Source organism: Rana temporaria, chromosome 6 (assembly GCF_905171775.1).
Source record: "Rana temporaria chromosome 6, aRanTem1.1, whole genome shotgun sequence".
In the NCBI taxonomy this organism is placed as follows: domain Eukaryota; kingdom Metazoa; phylum Chordata; class Amphibia; order Anura; family Ranidae; genus Rana; species Rana temporaria.
The window spans coordinates 182,788,498-182,807,973 of NC_053494.1; the positions used below are offsets into that span (position 1 = coordinate 182,788,498).

At 45.2% G+C, this 19,476-nt stretch overlaps 1 protein-coding gene across 2 annotated transcripts in view; it reads left to right on the forward strand.

The window, feature by feature from the left end:
* The window catches only part of ACVR1C (activin A receptor type 1C), a 98,287-nt gene extending 79,671 nt beyond the window's left edge, over positions 1 to 18,616 (forward strand). For both annotated transcript variants that reach the window (XM_040357928.1, XM_040357929.1), the window contains 3 exons: positions 11,693 to 11,817; positions 15,624 to 15,754; positions 18,292 to 18,616. In XM_040357928.1, coding sequence (XP_040213862.1) covers positions 11,693 to 11,817; positions 15,624 to 15,754; positions 18,292 to 18,417 — 382 coding nt within the window. In that variant the 3' untranslated portion in view covers positions 18,418 to 18,616. The remainder of the gene's footprint in view (positions 1 to 11,692; positions 11,818 to 15,623; positions 15,755 to 18,291) is intronic.
* The last annotated feature ends 860 nt before the right edge of the window (positions 18,617 to 19,476 follow it).

Here is a 19,476-nt window from a genome sequence, read left to right on the forward strand (position 1 = left end):
TTTGTTTTATCTTGTGTTACAATATCTGCCAGATAGTGTTGGCCTTCTACTGACGTTAGCGTTCACAAAGCTTTTGTGGTCACCTAAAAAATATCTAAAACCAAAATCTTTTTTTTTTTGTTTTTGCAGTAAAGAATGGTTAAAACCATGTGAAACCATGTCCGATTTTAGGGTTGTCCCGATACCACTTTTTTAGGTATCGCGACATACTTTTTTTCATGTACTCACCGATACGTTTTTTTTAAATGTGTCCCCAAATGCAGCCATGTCCCCCCACATATTGCAGCCATGTCCCCCCACATATAGCCAGCCATGCCCCTCCACATATATCCAGTCATGCCCCTCCACATATATCCAGCCATGTCCCCCCACATATATCCAGCCATGTCCCCCCACATATTGCAGCCATGTCCCCCCATATATTGCAGCCATGTCCCCCCACATATTGCAGCCATGTTCCCCCACATATTGCAGCCATGTCCCCCCACATATTGCAGCCATGTCCCCCCACATATTGGAGCCATGTCCCCCCACATATGCAGCCATGTCCCCCCACATATTGCAGCCATGTCCCCCCACATATTGCAACCATGTCCCCCCACATATGCAGCCATGTCCCCCCACATATTGCAACCATGTCCCCCCACATATGCAGCCATGTCCCCCCCACATATGCAGCCATGTCCCCCCACATATGCAGCCATGTCCCCCACATATTGCAGCCATGTCCCCCACATATGCAGCCATGTCCCCCACATATTGCAGCCATGTCCCCCCACATATTGCAGCCATGTCCCCCCACATATGCAGCCATGTCCCCCCACATATGCAGCCATGTCCCCCCACATATTGCAGCCATGTCCCCCCACATATATCCAGCCATGTCCCCCCATATATTGCAGCCATGCCCTCCCACATATTGCAGCCATGTCCCCCCACATATATCCAGCCATGTCCCCCCACATATTGCAGCCATGTCCCCCCACATATTGCAGCCATGTCCCCCCACATATGCAGCCATGTCCCCCCACATATTGCAGCCATGTCCCCCCACATATTGCAACCATGTCCCCCCACATATTGCAACCATGTCCCCCCACATATGCAGCCATGTCCCCCCACATATGCAGCCATGTCCCCCCCACATATTGCAGCCATGTCCCCCCACATATGCAGCCATGTCCCCCCACATATTGCAGCCATGTCCCCCCACATATGCAGCCATGTCCCCCCACATATGCAGCCATGTCCCCCCACATATTGCAGCCATGTCCCCCCACATATATCCAGCCATGTCCCCCCATATATTGCAGCCATGCCCTCCCACATATTGCAGCCATGCCCTCCCACATTTATCCAGCCATGTCCCCCCACATATATCCAGCCATGTCCCCCATTCCTAGTAGATGATGATGCTGCCGCATTAATCAGCGTGCGGGGAACATTACAGGCAACTTTCGTTTGAATAGCTGTCCATTCCTTGCCGCGCCGTGTATAGACACTCCCCCTTGCTCCGGATTGGACGGATCTGTCCAATCCCGAGCAAGGGGGAGTGTCTATACACGGCTCGGCGGGGAATACAGCTATTCAAACGAAAGCTGCCTGTAATGTTCCGCGCACGCTGATTAACGCGGCAGCGGCGGCTTTGCGGTATGCGGCGGGCGTTGGCGGCGGCGGGGGGGGGGTGTTCAAGTATTCTATTCAGACATCGGGGGCATTTGCGGGAGTACAAGTACTCCCGCAAATACTCGGTATCGGTACCGATACTGGTATCGGTATCGGGACAACCCTAGTCTCTTTTTATCTTTCAATATTTTTATTGAAAATGAACAATGTTGCCTCAGACATAGGTAACAAATATGAAAAGAACAATCGAGCTCTATCAGATTATATTATTCATACAAAGAGTCATAAGCCTAAAACCTATAGGCAGCAAAACAAAAAAAAATAGAGAGACTCAATATAAAATGCAGTTAGCAGGAAAGCTCGTTAATATATCTATATGACATAAAGATAACCAAAGAAAAAAACAACACAATGTTCCCTTTAAATCGTATACCTTCCCTCTTCCGCCGTGAAATCATTCACTGAGTGGTAATAAAAATGAAAAAAAAATAAAAAAAAGGAAAATACGAATAAAGCTAATGAGCCATATTCTCGACTCCCTAGGGTCCAACTAGTGGTTGAACCCTAGTCTCTTTTAATGAACTTTCTTTCCAGTCGGAACTGTAAGGCCCCTTTCACACAGGCAATCCGATCAGGTCCACCTGTTAGTTTTTCAGGTGGAACTTGATTGGACCCTCCAGTCTTCTCTGTGGAGCAGCAGAAGACACCCACTGCCATGCGATCCGATCTTGTATGCCAGAGATAGACAGATGGATGGAAACGGACAGGCAGGACTGTGTCCCTGTCTGCTCTGAATAGTGAAACAAACACGGACCAGTCATCAGCCTGCTCAAGGGGGATCAGCTGGTCGATCCTCCACTGAGAAAGCAGATTCCGCTTCACAGAGGCGCATGTGTCAAAGGGGCCTAAGGGAAATCCCCTCTTAGATAGTTTTCACCAGAACAAGTGTCCATCTTATTGAAAGTTTTCTTCTTTATTACTGTTTCGGTGACAACTCTAAATTTTGCATTTCCCTTCACTATCAGTTGCAGTGACAATATTCACCAGGATAAACAGAATGATTGAATCTCCCCAGTGGAGACACAGACCATAATAAAAAGCCAACAGAGTTTCTAACCTTTTCCTACTCGCACTCGCCACCCCCACGAGATGCCGCACATCCATAGGAATCCATTGGGGGCGGAGAGCGGGAGGATTGACATAGCTCGGCGCTTGCTCCCGGCGATGGGGATCGCGGGTGTCAATCTTGCCGCTAGCAGAGGCGAGATTGACATAATATCGGCGCCAGGTACTGTAAGTGATCACATATTCTCTGTTCTCAGCTGCATAAGAGCCTGGGGGAGGAGAAGCAGTAGCACACTGAGCTTCTCAGTGAATGGCTTTACAGAAGGGGCGTGTCAGGACAAGTCTGATCATTGGAGGAGAGCAGGTTGAGTTCCCAGCAAAGCCAGAGAACTGACCACAGTGTGCTCTCCTGCTTAGTGTGGTCGGTTATTAAAAGGAAAGCAGGGGGACTGGCAGGAACACCAGGGATTTCACATAAAAGCAATACAAAGAGAACAGGATACCTTCTCATACAAGTACATGGTACAGCAGCCACATATCAGGATAATGAAATGTTGGAGTAACAAACGCTTTAAGTATTTAAGTCCCTGACTTAGAATGAGTATGCACATCAGTGGTTTTGAATTTACTCTTACATCACTTGCTGCATGCTTGTTCCAGGTAAGAGATTGAAAGTTCTAAACCTAGAGACAGCTGTGGTTGTTTTTTCGGGGGTTAGCAATATCATCCTATGTATTTCTCAGAGTACAGGGTTCTTGACCACTTTGATCTTTTTTAATTGATAAATACTTCATGTACTTCATGTTTGAATGACAGGTTGCATGACTAATTTTCACCTATGGAGGCAATGACTGCAAATCTCATTAAATTTCAGATCCAGCTGATAGAGATCAGGGAGTGTCAATGATGGGAGGAATGCATCCATGTTTCTGCCCTTTATTCCAAACTCTTTCAGGCTGGGTTCACACTGATACTACACAACAGTCATACGACTTTCATCCTACTTTGCTCTGTGACATCAGTCCTACATCATTCCTACATTGGTCATACATCGGTCCTACATCCATCCGACTTGAATGAACAGGATACTACTTTGATCCAACTTTGTGATAGTCGGACTTGTCTTTTGACCAATTAAAACAATTGCAGTGTGAGATAAATTCCTTTTACTACTGCTGTAATCACCATGTCGGATGTCAAAAGTAGGATGGTAAGGACAAGGATCCTACTTTGATCGACTTCAATGATATTCAATGGGCTGAAGTAGGATCAAAGTCGGACCAATGTAGTACAGGGAGCATTTTCAAAGTCGGACCCGACGGCTCTCATAGGAAAACAGTGATTTTCACACGTCATGTGACATGAGCTCCCAATGTCGGAGCGTTTTTCATACCAGTGTGAACCCAGCGCATAATCTAACTTCAATAAATATATGATGTTGCACTGGGCTACACCGAAAGCACAAATTTTCCTATAACATTAATCACTTTATTACTAGAATAAAAATATATCAGCAATAGAAAGCGCTTTAGATTTAGACTTTACTTGGCATTCCCTAAATGCAGGGCTAGATTTTCATTAGACAGAATAGTTTTTAGACAGCAGAGGCAAGGAGGAGGCTTTTCCCTGTATAGTTATTGGTCATTGTTATTTTCCCTTTATCAGCAGAAACACAGTCATCCAATGTAAGCCTTACATAAAGTCCAAATATTCTAAGACAGGTTAGGACTCAAGTACCGTTTTTATCGGGCTATTGCGCGCTCCGGCGTATAGCGCATACCCCTAAAATGGACCCGCATTCCTGTAAAAAAAACATTTTAGTACTGACAGTTTTGGTGTCTTGCGCGGCGGCCTCGTCGGGTCCGGTGTCCGTCTGCGGCTTCGGTGGTGTCCTCCTCGTCGGGTCCGGCGTCCTTCTGCAGTGTCCTCCCCGCTCGATCCCCGCTTCCCGCGCTGAGTTTGAACTACTGCGCCGGCATATACCGAGCGCAGTACACTCGTGTATAGTCGGGCAGGCTCGGCTCCTCTCGCGGTCACGTCCTGTGCGTCCTGTACGTCCAGGACGTGACTGCGAGAGGAGCCGAGCCTGCCTGACTATACACGAGTGTACTGCGCTCAGTATATGCTGGCGCAGTAGTTCAAACTCGGTGCGGGAAGCGGGTATCGGCGTATATCGCGCACCCACGATTTTGCCCTGAATTTCAGGGCAAAAAAGTGCACGGTATACGCTGATAAATACGGTAAATACAGTAGGTGTTTGTGATATTGTGCTTTTAGCACGACAGCGTCGCGCTGATACTCGGCGACAGGGTGCCGAGATCTCCCCGACACCTCGCACTCACTGGAATAGTGACAGCACATCCCAGCAAGCGCGTCATAGAAGCGACGGGAGATCCGACTTGGATTCCCGCCAATTCTACACGTGTGCGGCGTTTGTTATGAATCCTGAGGGGGAAGTCCCCGCCGGATTTTAAATAAAAATCCGGCATGGGTCCCCCCCTCAGGAGCATACCGGGCCCTTAGGTCTGTTATGGGTTGTAAGGAGAGCCCCCCTACGCCGAAAAAAACGGCGTAGGGGGTCCCCCTACAATCCAAACCAGACCCGTATCCAAAGCACGCTACCCGGCCAGCCAGGAAGGGAGTGGGGACGAGCGAGCGCCCCCCCCCCCCTCCTGAGCCGTACCAGGCTGCATGCCCTCAACATGGGGGGGTTGGGTGCTCTGGGGCAGGGGGGCGCACTGCGGCCCCCCCACCTCAGAGCACCCTGTCCCCATGTTGATGAGGACAGGGCCCCTTCCCGACAACCCTGGCCGTTGGTTGTCGGGGTATGCGGGCGGGAGGCTTATCGGAATCTGGGAGCCCCCTTTAATAAGGGGGCCCCCAGATACCGGCCCCCCACCCTAAGTGAATGAGTATGGGGTACATCGTACCCCTACCCATTCACCTGCAAGAAAAGTGGTAAAAACACAAATAAACCACACAGGGTATTAAAATATTTTATTTTTCTGCTCCGGAGGCCTCCCCTGTCTTCTTTATTAGCTCTTTTACCAGGGGAGGCTTCTTCTTTGACGTCTTCGGGTGGGTGGGGGCCGCCGTCTGGTTCTCTTCCACCGCCGGGGGGGGTCGCTTTTAAAAAAGCCCCCACCCCCCGGCGGGTTTCCTCCGGCGTCTTCGGCGGAGCTCTTCTTCTTCCGCTATCCCGACGGGTCTTCTCAACTCTCCGGGGGTCTCCTTCTGTCTTCGCCGCTCTCCGCTCTTGACTCGGCGCACCCCGGTTCTTCGTCTCGCTGTCCGGTGTCTTCTTCCGTGCTGTACGTCTTCTCCTTCCGTGCTGTGATGAGTTCTTCTTCCGCGCTGTGACGTCATGTTCTTCACTTCTCTTCTTCTCCCGATGTTGACTCGCCGGTCCTCCTCGCTGAAATGACGGATGCGCGCCTTGCATCGGACCTATATAGGCCTCACAGTCCCATCATGCTCTGTACCTACCCATGTGATACCTACCCACGTGGTAGGTATCACATGGGTAGGTACAGAGCATGATGGGACTGTGAGGCCTATATAGGTCCGATGCACCCGCGCACCCGTCATTGCAGAGAGGAGCCGGCGACGTGTCAACACCGGGAGAAGGAGAGAAGTGAAGAACATGACGTCACAGCGCGGAAGAAGAACTCATCACAGCACGGAAGGAGAAGACGTACAGCACGGAAGAAGACACCGGACAGCGAGATGAAGAACCGGGGTGCGCCGAGTCAAGAGCGGAGAGCGGCGAAGACAGAAGGAGACCCCCGGAGAGTTGAGAAGACCCGTCGGGATAGCGGAAGAAGAAGAGCCCCGCCGAAGACGCCGGAGGAAACCCGCCGGGGGGTGGGGGCTTTTTTAAAAGCGACCCCCCCCGGCGGTGGAAGAGAACCAGACGGCGGCCCCCACCCACCCGAAGACGTCAAAGAAGAAGCCTCCCCTGGTAAAAGAGCTAATAAAGAAGACAGGGGAGGCCTCCGGAGCAGAAAAATAAAATATTTTAATACCCTGTGTGTTTTTACCACTTTTCTTGCAGGTGAATGGGTAGGGGTACGATGTACCCCATACTCATTCACTTAGGGTGGGGGGCCGGTATCTGGGGGCCCCCTTATTAAAGGGGGCTCCCAGATTCCGATAAGCCTCCCGCCCGCATACCCCGACAACCAACGGCCAGGGTTGTCGGGAAGGGGCCCTGTCCTCATCAACATGGGGACAGGGTGCTCTGAGGTGGGGGGGCCGCAGTGCGCCCCCCTGCCCCAGAGCACCCAACCCCCCCATGTTGAGGGCATGCAGCCTGGTACGGCTCAGGAGGGCGCTCGCTCGTCCCCACTCCCTTCCTGGCTGGCCGGGTAGCGTGCTTTGGATACGGGTCTGGTATGGATTGTAGGGGGACCCCCTACGCTGTTTTTTTCGGCGTAGGGGGGCTCTCCTTACAACCCATAACAGACCTAAGGGCCCGGTATGCTCCTGAGGGGGGGACCCATGCCGGATTTTTATTTAAAATCCGGCGGGGACTTCCCCCTCAGGATTCATAACAAACGCCGCACACGTGTAGAATTGGCGGGAATCCAAGTCGGATCTCCCGTCGCTTCTATGACGGCTCTGTCTCCATCGCGGCAAGCCAGCTCGGCGCTGGCTCCCGCGATGGGGCTCGTAGGTGCTCAATCTCGCCGAGAAAGAGAGCGAGATTGACACAAAATCGGGTTCACCTACTGTAGCTACAGCCAAAACAGACTATGTGATTGTTAAGGGGACCAGAAGCATAGGGGGCCCAGAGCTGCTTGGCTATGCAAATTAATTTTCAAAGTAGAAATGGCAATTGGTAAATGTGTATATATAAATTTTGGAACCTCTATATATCAGCTATGGAACAATTTGGGCACTATAACACAGTTGCTGCTATTAGCAAATGGATGGAGCTTTGAATGCCAAAGGCTATGTACCCTACAGAGTCCAACGATGGAAATTAATCCTATAAACTTTGATGCAAGTTTAAGCTGATCTTAGGTACCTAAAAACAAAGGAAAAAAAAAAAAAAGTTTAGCGCTCAGCTAAATATATTTATAACTACTGCATTTAACATTTTTAGCAACATATCAGATAATGAGATAAGCCCCCTGGGTTCCTGCAGCTAAATTACAAACAAAACCAACATTGACATATTTCTCGCTTAAAAATATGTGACATATTTGTTAGAACTTCTCTTGCCAAAACCACATCTACACCTGACTGTATGAACTGAGCTGTCAGTATGTTTTGCATTTGAGGCCACGAGAGCATCTGAGCCACCCACAAAGATTCCACTGTGTGCAAGAAGCTAGACCTTCAGACTATTGTTATACATTATGAGTGGATTTACAGGATAAGTTCAGTTTTGTGATAAAAAAAATATAAAAATAGGATCATAATGAACACATTTACAAATTTCTTGGTGGGAAATGAGTTCACGTAAATGTGTTTCAATTGTGCAGTTAACTACTTTAAAGCTGAACTCTCAAAATATAGTTTGTTCCACTCAAACTCTCCCCCCTTTGCAATTGTAAGTGTTGTTTTTTTTTTTTCTTCATTTATATTTCTTTTTTTTTTTATCTGGCCCCACCATCTGGCTTAGGGCAGAATGACGCGTCTCTGCAGCCTCCTGGGATACTCATGTCAAATCTTCCGGGAGGCTGCAGGACCCAGCACACAGAGAGGCTGTAGGACGAGCTCAGCGCATCATTGCCTTAAAGCGGAGTTCCGGACACAATTTCACTTTTTAAATATAAATACCCCTGTAATACACAAGCTTAATGTATTCTAGTAAAGTTAGTCTGTAAACTAAGGTCCGTTTTGTTAGGTTGTTACAGCATTTAGACACTTTATAAAATATAAATTGACTGGGGCTATCTTAAGTGTGGGCATCATGAAGCCAGACTGTATGACTTCCTGGATTTCAGCCTTGCAAATCTCGCACATGCTCAGTGCTGCACAAACAGTGTCAGATCAGGTTTCAGCACCTGTGCTGTCCAAGTCACATGATTCTTTGAGACTGGGGAATGCACAGGAAAGTTACACCCACTACATTCCCAGGAGTCTGTGCGGTGTAGGTTAGGAAGCATTAAGCACCTAGGTGCAGGAAGTGGGAAGATTAACTATTCTGCCTAGCAACAACACTTTGAAGGCATCTAAAAAAAAAAAAAAAAATTCGTAAAGGACTAATGACATTTTTTTAAAACTACTGATGTAATGTTATATTTATGGGTGGAACTCCACTTTAACTTGGAAGAGACAACCATGAGGACCAAGATGGCGGATCATAGTTGGAAAACGCTGGATTTGTGCTTTGAAGATAATGCGGCAAGGAGAAAAAAAAAAACACCTGGGGGGGGGGGGGCGTGGGGTGGTTGGGGTGTTAAGTACTGCTTTAAAAATTAATACACTTCATTACAAAATCCCTGTATTTGTTTTACAGGGGGAATGCAGAAAGCATTAAAAACTTCATTAGTTCTAGTATTTCCCCTTTTCTATTAAAAAAAAGGTTATTAAGGCTGGCCATTGTCACTATATGGGACCTTAGCTAGCAATAGATTTCTATAGGACAGCATATCTAGCAGCAGATCACTATACAAGACCTTGGTTAGCAGCAGGTCACTATAATGGGCCTTTGCTAGCAGCAGGTCACTATATGGAATTTTATCTATCAGGACATTTATGGGTCCTAAGCTAGCAACAGGTCACTATATGGGATCCTACCAGGCAGCAGGTCTTTATATGAGAGCAGGTCACTAGAAACAGACCTTAGCTAGTAACATTTCAATATACCGCATGTGAGCTTAGCCATCAATAGATCACAATGTACTTGATTTTTGCTAGTAACAGGGCACTATACCTTAGGTGCAAGGCTTTTTTTCTCAGAGAATAGGTGCAGGAACTCAACCATGCCCGCCACACACACATGCCTGCCAAATGGCATCAAATAGTAGCTCTTCCCTCTGCATACAACCCCTCCTTCCACTGCCCTCATCTTCTCCCTCCTCCTTAAAACCTGCACCATTTGCCACGTGTCTTACCTTTGTTGCAATATTAAGCTGAAGAACCCGTGCGGCTGTAGTACCTCCCAGCTTACTAGACTATACTACAGACACTTACAAGGGAGATCATGCAGTAGGAGCATCAACAACTAGTCACCAGGGAAAAAATGGAGACCACAGAAGGTGCTACCTACCATGCGCCCCCTATCGCCCAGTTCTTCCCCTTACCCTGGGCACCTGTTCTGTATCTCCCTCGTCCCTGTCCTCCACTCATTGAGATCTGCTCAGGAGATCTGACCTGTGGGAGCTACTGGTAAATAAGCTATCACTTGTAAACGCAGAAGCTGGACTTCTGTGTAACCAAGTGATAGTGGTAAAAAGGGAGCAGAAGATCTGAGCCAGAGGTGGTGGAACTGAGTTCCCCCCTAGGTTCAAAAAAAGGGGGAGGGGGAATAACAAATAAGCACTCACATTAGCCCACATCCGAAATACTAGTTCAAAAAAAGAGGTAGTACTACACTAGGTAGTGACATGGCGGACTTTCAAAGGCAATCACAGGGACAATTTGGGTTATATAAAAAATATATTTAATTACAAAAATACACATATACAAATAAATTCCAATAAATGTTGAAAAAAATACATAGATACATATAAGCAATATATTTATCTCGCCGACGCGTTTCGCCTTACGGCTTCTTCGGGACGAGCTTTGAGATTGTATGACAAGAAGATATTGCTACTTGTATACGTCAGTAGGTTGGTGGCCGTCCAGTTCATCACAGGTCATTGGAATCACAAGCTATAAAAATGCCAAGTGATGCGTTGGTATGCCCAATGGGAGGAGAAAAAAGTCTCCTAATGATGTAGAGGGGCCACAGCGTGAGTAAATTGCTGGTTCTGAAAATTAAAACAGAAAAAACAGAGCCGGGACCAGCAAGGCAGAGGGCAGGTGGAGGAAGCCTTGGGGAAAAATAGATCCCTACTAAGGGCAGCCACACTGCACTGTCCAATAGAGGACGAGCCAGGGGGTTAGGAACCTTGCAGCTTAAGAAATATAATGTGTCCCGGGGGGGTAGCAGCCTGTGCTCCGCGGCACAGGCTGCTACCCCCCCGGGACACATTATATTTCTTAAGCTGCAAGGTTCCTAACCCCCTGGCTCGTCCAAGCTGATGCCAGAAGGACGCCGGCTCCCCCCTCCTCTGCTCTCCTCCCGCCCGACGCCCGCGGCCCCCTCCCCAGTGCACGGAGAAGGCACGGAGCAGGCCAACGCCAGCATGAGACTGGCTCCCCCCTCCTCTGCTCTCCTCCCACCCGACGCCCCCTCCCCAGTGCACGGAGCAGGCCGACGCCAGCGGGGATCCTGGAGCAGAGAAGAGCCCAGGCAGACCATGCGACAGCCAGGAAAGTCAGGGAAGCTGCAAGAAAGGTACCCACTTTAGGATCATTGTACATACCATAGTTAAATAAGACACCCCCAGAAAATAAGCCCTAGTGTGTTTTAGGTTGCCAAAATTAATATAAGACCCGGGCCTATTTTCGGGGAAACACGCTATGAGAGCTTATCTACCAGAAGGTCACTAGAAACTGACCTTAGCTAGTAACATGCCAATATATCAGAGCTTAGCCAGCAAAAAATCACAATGTAGTACTTTACCTTGCAGCAGGTCACTATATGGGAGGGAGCTTAGCTAGCAACTGGTCACTATAATGGGACCTTAGCTAGCAGCAGAAGACATGGAGACTGGTTGTTCCTCAATCCTGCAGCTTGTCCTAGCATGTCATAAAGGGTAGAACCTGTGCAACAAATTCACCTGGATAGAAACATTATTATTACTCTGAAAAAATAGATGTTACATCGTAACTCGATGTCTTGATTGTAAATATAATCACTCAATCAACAATGCTTTTAGTCAATATTCCTACAAAGAGCTTGTTTGTCCTCCTCATTGTGCTCGTCTTTTTCCAATAGGTACATGGCCCCGGAATTATTGGACGATTCTATAAATATGTATCATTTTGAGTCATTCAAATGTGCAGACATCTACTCCCTGGGCCTTGTGTACTGGGAAATTACCCGGAGATGCTCTGTAGGCGGTGAGGGCTTATTTTTTTTATTTCAAGTGGAATTGCCTTTATTGTATTTATTAACTTGTTCCTGTTGTTTCTTGTGTGCCTCGTAAAAACAATTTGTGATGCAGCCTACTTTAATATACAAGCATAGAAAACAGGCCCTTGACCTGTCAGCTTGGAATGTCACAACATTTTACTGTCCTGTTAGTTGATGACAAATGCATGTTTCTGTTTTCTTACTTTATATATGCATCATAGCCCTTAGTCCTTGGCGTAACAGAAAAGAGCGTTCCCCATTAATAAAGGACTTTAATCGAATAAAAATGCAAAATGTTTTTTTAGAATAGGAAGCTGGTGAAATCGTTAAAAGAATCTGATGCGTGTATATTGCTTCCATTACTTGCAATGGAAAAGCAGGTAATATGCAGCCAGAAATCAACAACCTAAAGTTTTGTGTCTGTGCCCACCCCATTTACTGCATCATGTTGATGTTAGCATAGCTTACTCAGAGCGGAACTCAGAAAACAGTTAGGCTGCTTTCACATTGGGTAGTGGAGGTGCGGTGACAGTATAGCCGCGCTATTTTTAGCGCCGCTATACCGTCGTATTTACCGCGATATTCCGGCGCTAGCGGTGAGCTTTTAACCCCCGCTAGCGGCCAAAAAAGGGTTAATACCGCCCGCATTGCCATTGGTTTCCCATTGATTTCAATGGGAAGTCGTGGTATAGGAGCGGTAAACACCCCGCTCCTATACCGCTCCAAAGATGCGGCTAGCAGGACTTTTGGAGCGTTCCTGCTACCGCACCACTTCAGTGTGAAAGCCTTCGGGCTTTCACATTGAAGCCTGCAGGGCATGATTTTTTCATGCGGTATAGCAGCGCTATTTTTAGCGCTGTACCGCATGAAAAACGCCTCAATTTGAAAGGGGTCTTACAGTAAAACCTTGGTTTGCGAGCATAATTCGTTCCAGAAACATGCTTGTAATCACTTTTTTTACAGGGCATAAAAGAGAAGAGAGGCACCTCTAAGTGTAGCAATAAGTTGCTAAATGTTATACCTTCATTAAATGTAATCATATTGCTACACTTAGAGGCTCCTCTATTCTTTTTCATACTCAGTTGTGACATGACGCTACTCTTATATCAAGACAAAATGTATTACAACATTTTGCTTGTCTTGCAAAACGCTCTCAAACCAAGTTACTCTCAAACCAAGGTTTTACTGTATTGCATGATGGGAGAATTATTTTTTTCCTGCTTTAGTCCTGGTCAGCTATTGTTCCACAGCAAATACGTGGTGGCCACACACACAATTGAAAAGAAGGAATCTTCTTAATAATGAAACCTCAGGGATTTGAGCTAATGAGAGATTTTATATATATATATATATATATATATATGTATATGTATATATATTAGGGCTGTGCGTTAAACGCGATATTAACGGCGTTAACGCAAACCCATGTTAACGCCGTCAATATTTTTATCGCGCGATTAACGCAGGAGCCCTCGGGGTGGACATGCAGAGTGTGCAGCGGCGCGGCTTACCTTTTCGCTGGATTCACAGGCAAGTTACTCACCTTGTCCCTGGATCCAGCGATGCGACCCCCCGCTGTGTGATCGAGCGGGTCCTCCTTGCTTGGCGGGTCCTCCTTGCTTGGCGGGTCCTCCTTGCTTGGCGGGTCCTCCTCGCTTGGCGGGTCCTCCTCGCTTGGCGGGTCCTCCTCGCTCGATTCACAGTGCCTGTGTGCCGCCGAGCTCCGTTCCCTGCGACGTTACGACGCACGGGAGCGGAGAACGGCGCCAAATTTAAAAAAGTAAACAAACACAATACACATATTATAGATTACAGTACTGTATGTAAAAAAAAACACACCCCCCTTGTCCCTAGTGGTCTGCCCAGTGTCCTACATGTTCTTTTATAAAATAAAAACTATTCTTTCTGCCTGAAAAACTGTAGATTGTCCAAAAGTGTCCCTTTATGTCAAAAATGGTTTTAGATCAGCTAGAAAACAGCGATAATAAATTATAATCACTTGCAGAATTGTGCGATATTTGTGGGGAAATTCGTCATAAATTAGAGCGATTAATCGTGAGTTAACTATGACATTAATGCGATTAATCGCGATTAAAATTTTTAATCGTTTGACAGCACTAATATATATATATATATATATATATATATATATATATATATATATATATATATATATATATATATATATATATATATGTATGTGTGTAACCATACCAACTCTATGGTTATGGGGTAGCTAACATTACATACAAAATAAAATAAAAATCATAGAGAGAACAGACACATTCAAGATAAATAATTACAAGAAAACCTATGATGGGAGCCAGAGAAGTAATCAATGAAATATAAGAATATTAAGAATCTCTATGAGGCTTGTGCACACAAGTATTTTACACCAGTCGCAGTATTTCAGTAAAGCACAGTTGTTGGCTTGAGGTCTAAAGACAAATCCATTTGGCTATGCACGGAATCACACTATGCGTTTTAGTGTGTTTTGCAGTTTGCAGAAAAGCACTACAGTCCATTTAACATGGCTTCCTATGGTACAAGTTCACATCCACGCGTTTTGCAGTCAGCACGTTTTTGGAAAGGGTCGCAGACTTTTTCCCCACGATTTGCAGGTAATAGTTTTAAATGGGATGGCACCAGAAACGCAAGTGTTGTGTTTGTGATGCAATTTTTGATGTGTTTTGTAGTGATTTTAACACTGTATATAGCTGGCTGCTAAGCAGGGGGCCAGAAAGCTGGCTGCTGCATCCTTAACAACCGATGAGTCATCAGATGTCAGCAGGGTTTCCAGCTGACAGCTGAATGTAAAAAAGAAAAAAAAATGCAAAAGCAGTGTGGGTTCCCTCCCCAGGTCTATACCGAAGCCCATTAAGGGCTAGTATTAATTCGGAGTGGACCCCCCGCCAATTAAAAAAAAAAATTGGTGTGGGTCCCCCCAAAATCCATACCTGACCCTTATGCGAGATGTCGCTCAGCAGGTCGGAAAAGGGAGGGGAAAATGTGCTTTGGGGGGGCTCTGCCTCATGTTGATGGGGACAAGGGCCTCTTCCCGACAACCCTGGCCGGTGGATGTCGGGGTCTGCGGTTGTGGGCTTATCTGAATCTGGAAGCACCCCTTTAAGAAGGGGGCACCCAGATCCCGGCCCCCCTATGTGAATGGGTATCGTGTACATCGTACCCCTACCCGATCACCTCAAAAAGCAGTGAAATGTAAAAAAATATATATTTTTTGGACAAGTTCTTTATTAATAAAATAGCTCTGAGCTGTCTTCTCCCAGTGCCATCTCTCCCGGTGCCGTTGACTTCTTCCTCCGCCATCTTCTCCCTGCCGTTTTCTCTCACGTCATCGTGTTTTCCACATTTTTGGCTGTAAAAATTTGGAACATTTCAAGGGGTATGAATACTTTTTCAAGGCACTGTAGTTGGTTTTGGATGATGAATGGTCCTGTAGCAGGAGTGTGGTGCCTTTCATTAGGGCTATCTGCAGGACCTTCTTTCTCCTCACCACCTCTAGTTTCGATATCACCTTCCTTGACCCGCTGGAGCTAGGAGCATGACTCCTGGACCTAAGTCACATTGAGCTGTTTTAGTTTAATAGCTTTAGCTGGGTGTGGACAGATTATGTAAGACAGAAGTAGATCCTGGCTTAAGTCCAACCTGATTTAAGGATCTGTTCCAAAATGCAGTATTTGCCTCGATTTAACGTAACAGTATAAGTCCAGCTATTTGAAGGTTGTAAACTAAAAAGTAATCTGTATTTTGATCTGTATTTTCATGCTGGTAGGTGTTGTGGATGAATACCAATTGCCTTACTATGATATGGTGCCTTCTGATCCATCATTGGAGGACATGAGAAAGGTTGTTTGTGAGCAGAAACTTCGACCCAACATTCCAAACCAGTGGCAAAGCTTTGAGGTATTACATTTCTGTATTCAAATATGCATCTTCTCTTTCAATGTAAAATTTAAGATCAAGGTTCTCTACCTTCATAGATCACCATAATACTGATTATTTGCTTTGGTTGCCTTCAAGAGCTTGTTGCCTTTCACTAATTATTATCATTATACCGGATTTATTTAGCGCCAAAAGTTTGCACAGAAAAGGCATTAAATTCTAATACAATTTAATACAAGATGGCCCTACTTGTGAGCATACAATTGAAATCAAGAAGCAACTAATACAAAAAGTAATAACTATGGGCGGTGAGTTGATGGAGAATATAACATTCCAATTTTTAGGTAAAGTGTGATAGGCTTCCCCAAAGAGAGGAGTTCTAGACGTTTGGAGGTAAACAGGAGCAAGGAGATGAGTCTTAAAGTGGAGTTCCACCCATAAATATAACATTACATCAGTAGTTTTAAAAAAATGTCATTAGTCCTACCAACAAAGTGTTGTTGGTAGGCAGAATAGTTAATCTTCCCTCTTCCTGCACGTAGGTGCTTAAGCTTCCTACCCTACACCGCACAGACTCCTGGGAATGTAGTGGGTGTAACTTTCCAGGAGTCTGTGCACTCCCCAGTCTCGAAGAATCATGTGACTTGGACAGTACAGGTGCTGAAACCTGATCTGAAACCTATTACACTGCTTGTGCAGCACTGAGCATGTGCGAGATCTGCAAGGCTGAAATCCAGGAAGTCATACAGTCTGGCTCCATGATGCCCACACTTAAGATGGCCCCAGTCAATTTCTATTTTATAAAGTGTCTAAATGCTGTAACAACCTAACAAAACAGACCTTAGTTTACAGACTAACTTTACTAGAATACATTAAGCTTGTGTATTACAGGGGTATTTATATTTAAAAGTGAAATTGTGGCCGGAACTCCGCTTTAAGTTATTTGGACAAGGGGGGTTCTGTGAAGGTTTTTTTGGTATAAGGGTGACCAGTGCATATTTTTGAGGAGTGGGGAAGATGTCAGAAAATTGGGAGATATTTAAAATGTGACCTATGAGTATAGAATAGAGTGAGGCAGAGAGCAGAGTAGTTGTGAAGGGAATAAAGGTACAGGGTGCAGGTGCTTATGTGGGCATCAGGCAAAAGTATGACAACCTCTGTCTTGTTAACAGGACCAAAGAAAGAAAGAAAGTGCTGAATGTGTTGGTTTACATGATATCTCATGATATCTCAGGTGGTTAGGGGAGTGGATATGAAGACAGTGGGGATCTTGTCACAATTTGTATTAGTCTTGGTTTTTAAGTGATTGACAATTTCCCGGGGCAGTGTGTGAATTCATGGGTGAAGGTGGTGGCGGAACGCAGCAGTAAGTGGCAGTTTTGTAATCTTAACAGTTTTCTCGGTAAGATGGATGTATTACTTTAAAGCCAAATTCCAACCATAAATTGTTTTTATTGTTTGTTTTTTTCGTTTTTGTTTTTTTAAACCCTCTCAGGTTATTACTAGAGTTGATACTGAAAATTGTACAGATTTAAAATTGGAATAAATTTCATTTTTTTATTCAGTGCAGTTTTCTGGTGGTTAGGTTTACCAAATGTGTAAAAATGGGTGATTCTGCGCTTACCCTAGTGCTAATTAAAACGTGATGTGAAAAAATTATTAATAATAGATTCAGCAATCTTCAAGGAATTAATAATAAATCCAAAAACAATACCAATAAAACAAAAAAAGATGCGCAAGAACCAAATAAGTGACCAATGATCAAAAAATCTGTGAAATATTCACATATATAACCAATGATTTACCGCCATATATTGCAACTCATGATTAAAAAGTGAAAAAAAAAACAAAAAAACTGTGTTACTGTAGGGTTAAGGAAATGATATGTGATACAAATTGATAACTATAAAACAATGTGATGTAAAAATAAACACATTTGATATAAAAAATAATTAAAAAATGATTGATACCAAGTGCCAAAAGTAAATGACTTTAAGTATAATGGGATAACATTTAAACATATAGGCCCTGATTCAGATAGGAGTTACGACGGCGTATCTCCGGATACGCCATCGTAACTCTGAGTTGCGGGGTCGTATCAATGCGACTGATTCATAGAATCAGTTACGCATAGATTTCCCTAAGATCCAACCGGCGTAAGTCTCTTACACCGTCGTATCTTAGGCTGCATATTTACGCTTCTTGGGAAGCGCTCTCCCAAGGGGGTAAGCTTGCGGGCGCGCTCCCGTGATACAGCCGGTGGCTATAGCAGTTTGGGTGTTTCATGGATCTGCCTGGCAATCTGTGATGACCGTTCCCTTTATTTCTTGTCTTGATTTTATATTCCCTCAAAGGGACAAGAATTTATGTGAAATCCAGTTCATGGACAGTTATGAATATTTGACAGAAGTATTTACTTTCTTGCAGGTCTATCCAAAAAAACTAAAAAAATAAAACATTTGGACTGGAGCTGGGTTTTAACGGTTTATTGATAGTATGCTTATTGTTCACCTATACAAACTTACTGATGTACTTAATGTAAATATTTGTTTCTCTAGGCCCTTCGCGTGATGGGGAGGATAATGCGTGAGTGTTGGTACGCCAATGGCAAAGCTCGTTTGACCGCCCTACGTATAAAGAAGACGCTCTCTCAGCTGTGTGTGGATGAAGACTTTAAGCTGTAATTGTGTGTTTATAAGACTACAACAGTCACACTTTTATGTGGGATTGTTGGTAGCTGTGTTTGCTCTACCTCAGAATTAACAAGTGCCAGACCAGAACACTAAGAACCAAACGCTTCTTAGTTACATTGGTTTGCTAAAGACTTTGCTGACTGGCCTTTTTTACAAGGCTTGAACTGTATATATTAAAGTTAGCAGGAAAGAGAATATATATATATATATATATATATAAATATATTCAGATATATTTTAAACAGGAAAATGCTACATATGTATAACTACAGTCTTGTATGCTTAGAGCGGAATTCCACTAAATGCTACTTGTATGCAAAGAACCCACAAAACATATAATTGTAGGGAAATGGCATTCTTTTTAAGGGGCAATCATGTTTTGTGGTATCTCCCCACATCCATATGCCAGGACCCTGGGGGGGATGTAAATTTATGCTGCTCGGGGTGGCTGTTCCTCCTTGGGAACTCATAAGCAAGCAAAGGGTCAATTCACTAAAGCAGAACACCTGAGATATTTTCATGTGTGCTATATCTAAATATATACAATCAAAAATGTTTCCAATGCATTAGCGACTATTGACTAAATGTCACACATGCCCCTAATGCAGGTGGTCAGACACTATAGCTGGCTACTGTGTTCTTCACCTATAGCAACCTCCTTTCCTATAAGGCAAGCAGGCCTACCAGTACTTGGTTGCCCCCAGGACTTATACACAATGCTATTGTGCCTGGCTATCACACCAGGGCGTGTGCAAACTGAGAAAAGCAAACAGGTACCTGTGGATCGCAGACAGGCAGAGTGGTTCAATGACAGTCCAGCTACAAGGCGGGCAGAGTTCAGAGAATAGTCGTTATCTGGTCCAAGGTCACACACAGGGAAATCCAGTCTAGCAAAGCAGGACAGACAAACAGGCGGTTTGATCAGATATTCCACACGTTATCACTCTCTATCACAAGCATAAGACTGAAGGTTTGGTTGGCTTAGAATAGGTTTGGTTTCCACCCAGATACTGACCACATTAATCACCTTGCAGGTGGACAAAGACCGGG